Source organism: Maylandia zebra, linkage group LG17 (assembly GCF_041146795.1).
Source record: "Maylandia zebra isolate NMK-2024a linkage group LG17, Mzebra_GT3a, whole genome shotgun sequence".
Lineage (NCBI taxonomy): Eukaryota > Metazoa > Chordata > Actinopteri > Cichliformes > Cichlidae > Maylandia > Maylandia zebra.
In genome coordinates, this window is record NC_135183.1 from 4,083,588 (window position 1) to 4,088,339 (window position 4,752).

The 4,752-nt window shown below is 42.1% G+C and overlaps 1 protein-coding gene across 1 annotated transcript in view; it reads left to right on the top strand.

The window, feature by feature from the left end:
* The first annotated feature begins 3,824 nt into the window (after positions 1–3,824).
* The window catches only part of plxnc1 (plexin C1), a 35,070-nt gene continuing 34,142 nt past the window's right edge, over positions 3,825–4,752 (top strand). The window contains exons 1-2 of the mRNA XM_024800687.2: positions 3,825–3,868; positions 4,165–4,752. The exon at positions 4,165–4,752 is cut by the window's right edge and continues 532 nt beyond it. Of these exons, the coding sequence (XP_024656455.1) occupies positions 4,280–4,752 (473 nt within the window). The 5' untranslated portion in view covers positions 3,825–3,868; positions 4,165–4,279. The remainder of the gene's footprint in view (positions 3,869–4,164) is intronic.

Below are 4,752 nucleotides of genomic sequence, written 5' to 3' on the forward strand. Positions count from 1 at the left end.
CTCTCCTTTTTCAGTCTTGATGCAAGTCCATCCAGGTAAAGGAAGTTTCCAGGATCTCCATTTTAAGGTTGCCAGTTTTGATCTAGCAACCTTGTGCTTCATTGAGAGTCACTGTCACGGCTGGGGCAGCAGTCGTGTGGTAGAATAAATGAGAACCCAAGATGCAGACGGTAATGGAGATGCAAGTGGAGGTTTATTTACAGTGAAAATAACAGAGGTGAGGGCAGAACTGAACATAACCCTAAACTGGGTAAACTAACAAACAAACCTGGAACATAAGGTCAGCGGGAGAAACTCAGAGATGGCAGATGAGAAAGGCTGGACAGAGAGACGCAGAGAAACATAGTGGAGGAGCACAGGCAGACACACACTATACACACCAGGTAATCAGGAAATGGCACACAGGAAGGGAACCCAGCTGGAACTAATGGGCATAACGAGACACAAACCTACAAAGTAAAACAGGAAACTCACAGACTGTTTTACAACACAAACTCGGGGATACAAACAGAGTACAGAGGACAGACACAGGTAGGGCTGATAAAAACACTCAAGCACTAAACACAAGAACCAAACCCTAAGAACTAATACCAAAATCAGAATTAACACAAAACACAAGGTGATACCAAAAGGAAACAAAAAAAGCTGGGTCAAAATGACCCAGGACCATGACAGTCACACAGTCCAGTTATAACAGCTGTGTAGCCCTGGATGGGCGGGTGCACAGTCTTGTCCTTGGATCGGCTATTGGTATATCAGTACATCACCACAAACATTTCTGGCAATAAAGAAAGAAAAAAATGTCACTGCTTTTACATGCTTACCTGCAAAACATATTCTATTGGTTCCATCTTTCAGTGGCCTCTGTCAGCTCTTGTTCTACTCTTTAAATTAGTGTAGTTGTCAGCCTGGACTCCTCTTACTACACATTATCATAATTCGCTTAAGAGTCATTGCGAAGATGACACCTGAATATGAATGGCTCACATTGCTAGGCAGAGATGACCATTAATGCTGTTGCATCAATTCAATTCAATTTTATTCAATTCTATTTATATAGCGCCAAATCACAACAAAAGTGACATCAAGGCAGTTTATATTGTACAGTACATACAGAGAAAAACCCAACAATCATATGACCCCCTGTGAGCAAGGAAAAACTCCCTTTTGACAGGAAGAAACCTCTGGCAGAACCAGGCTCAGGGAGGGGCGGGGCCATCTGCTGCGACCGGTTGGGATGAGAGAAGGAAGACAGGATGAAAGACATGCTGTGGAAAAGAGACAGAGATTAATAACAGATATGATTCAATGCAGAGAGGTCTATTAACACATAGTGAGTGAGAAAGGTGACTGGAAAGGAAAAACTCAATGCATCATGGGAATCCCCCAGCAGCCTACATCTTTTGCAGCATAACTAAGGGAGGATTCAGGGTCACCTGGTCCAGCCCTAACTATATGCTTTAGCAAAAAGGAAAGTTTTAAGCCTAATCTTGAAAGTAGAGATAGTGTCTGTCTCCTGAATCCAAACTGGAAGCTGGTTCCACAGAAGAGGGGCCTGAAAACTGAAGGCTCTCCCTCCCATTCTACTTTTAAATACTCTAGGAACAACAAGTAGGCCTGCAGAGCGAGAACGAAGTGCTCTAATAGGGTGATATGACCATTATCATTAAGATAAGATGGGGCCTGATTATTTAAGACCTTGTATGTGAGGAGCAGGATTTTGAATTCAATTCTGGATTTAACAGGAAGCCAATGAAGGGAAGCCAAAACAGGCTCTCTCTTTCTAGTCCCTGTCAGCATTCTTGCTGCAGCATTTTGGATTAGCTGAAGGCTTTTCAGCGGGTTTTTTGGACATCCTGATAATAATGAATTACAGTCGTCCAGCCTGGAAGTAATAAATGCATGAACTAGTTTTTCAGCGTCACTCTGAGACAGGATATTTCTAACTTTAGAGATGTTGCACAAATGGAAGAAAGCAGTCTTACATATTTGTTTAATATGTGCGTTGAAGGACATGTCCTGGTCAAAAATGACTCCAAGGTTCCTCACAGCGTTACTGGAGGCCAAGGTAATGCCATCCAGAGTTAGAATCTGGTTAGATACCATATTTCTAAGATTTTTAGGGCCGAGTACAATAACCTCAGTTTTATCTGAATTAAGAAGCAGAAAGTTAGCGGCCATCCAGGTCTTTATGTCTTTAAGACAATCCTGCAGTTTAACTAATTGGTGTGTGTGATCTGGCTTCACAGATAGATAGAGCTGGGTGTCATCAGCATAGCAGTGAAAATGTATGCTATGTTTTATAATGATACTGCCTAAGGGAAGCATGTAAATGTAAACAGAATTGGTCCTAGCTAGTGATACGCAAATCATGAACGAATCGTTCAGTACTCGAGAATCACTTTACTGACTCATGAATCATGATTCACAAGCCCAACCAACTCACTGACTCATCCCTGTTGCTGTTAGCAGCAATGTATCTAGCTTATAATTAAAATTGTGGCGAAAACAACATCCAGTATCTTAACAAAAAAATTTCTCAGGACTCACTCACTCACCCCCTCCCTCCTGGCTCACAGTTTCTTCACCACTCAGAAAGCCAACAATTTAAGGAGAACATGCGGCTAAACATGTCACTCCTGGTCTGATTGGGGACCAGAGAAAACTACAGAGTCTGACACTGTTTTGGCAAAGTTCCACACAGATTCAATATTGATTTTAGTGACCTCCGATTAGCGTAACTGGGTGTCATTACTGCCGACGTCATTACTGCCTGCATTTAATTTTCCCTTTTCATAATGCCAGATGTGTTGCTTTCATCACCGCTGTCTGGGAAATCCCTGATACTACAAGTAGTCAACAATTTAAATTATTGTCTTGAGCAGTGAGCTGAGCTAGATGATGCTCAGAGTGAGGGTTGGGGTTAGGAAAGACAGTTGAATATGTTTATTGTGGGTCAATATTTTAAACTGGATCACTACTGTTAATCTTTGTTTGCAGAGTCTTTCTTTGACTCTTTGAATCATTTACACTATGAACTATGAACAAATTAAAAGTCTTAATAGTTCTTACATTCTGTTTGTTCCGTACATTAAAGCTGCTCTCGTATCTCAGACTCAGAGTGATGTGGTCGTTTGGAGTTTCTGTTAACAGATTTGGAAACATGTGATTGTGGTCTAGTGATTAGAGCTCAAATTTGAGAAGATCTCTCCAACTTATCCAAAGTACTATAGAACAGACCTGTCTTAGAGCAACACTGTCAACATTAAACTCATATTGTTTCCACAGTGGTAGCACAGAGTGGGACATTTTCACAGTTGTATTATGACCAACACTTTGTTCAGACTAGCATCAGAAATAAGAATGAATCAAATTTTTGTTATTATATAACAATCTGGTGGTTTTTGTTAGAGTAGAAGAAGTCATATTTTCATATTTTGGTGGGTGATAATTTAACGGATGCCAGAAACATGAGAAAGTAACTTCCCAGAGCTGACACTGGATGTCGCCTTTGTTGTTCTGTCATTAGGACTTGTAGGAAGTTGTGTGTGTTTTGCAGGGATCAGTGGACCTGTGCTCAGCTGATGCAAAGTTCAAATTAGATAGAAACACATCGAATTAAAATATTCTGTCTTTATTAAAGTCATACAGTGTGTATCCTTTGACATCATAGTACAGATGAAAAAGCTCATTTGCTCTCACCTGACGTGGCTCTAAGGTGATAGTAGGTGGCGATCTGCCACCTACTGAGTTTCTCCAGTAGGTGGCAGATCACACAAATAAAAGACTGGCAAAGTCATCTCTTACAAAAGTAACACAGGTCTGTCGTGGTAATGGAAGTCAACAGTAACGCCGAACTATTATTCAGGTATGTTTCAGATTAATAAACCTCAGTGTGCACCTGGATGAACATTGTCGTCCTTCAGTGTGTAACAACTTACTGAAGGTTCAACAAACGCTTTCTCATTCGCTGAGTGCTGTCACTGTTTAGATTTTGTTCAGGTTCTGCTGTCACACTAAACTGTACAGACTTGAGAAGATGGCAGAAAGTGAAGAAAACAGCTGAGGGAAAATATTAATGATGTTAAATCCTAAAATTAAAATCGGATTTTTCTATTAACTGGGCGTGCTTCCTTCCACTTTCAACACTTCTCTTTTCAGCAGAGGCGCACTGCGCTTTTACGCACGAGTTTAGAGGCACTGTGTCTCAGAGCAGAGTGCCATGCAGACCTTCAGTGCATGACGGTGTCTCAGGCACAAGTATCACTGCTGCTACAAGATGATCCTGCTGCTCGCTCTGCTTTCTGTTCTCTGGGGAAAACTGGGTCTGTGCCAGGAGGAGGATGGAGGCTTTACCTTTGATGGAAACATCCGCCAATTCGCCATGACCTCCAACACGGTTTACATCGCCACAGAGGAGAGGCTCTACCAGCTGAGCCACGACCTGACTCTGATCAACAGTCTGACCCAGAGGGGAATAATAAAGACCGGAAACCAGCAGGATGATGTGCAGTTTCACCGGGTTTCTGACACAGCTGAGGGGAACACAACTTTCAGCATCAACGTGTTGTTGCCTTTTACAAGCAATGACTCTCTGATCAGCTGCGGTGTGACTGACGATGACTGCAGTTACTGCGAGGTTCTGGACCTGAAGAACATCTCCAACCTTCTGTACAGAGAACACATCCAGGTGGGACCTCTGAAAAGCAGCAGCAGGTCAGTCAGCTTTCTGGTGGATGTGAAGAAGAAAAC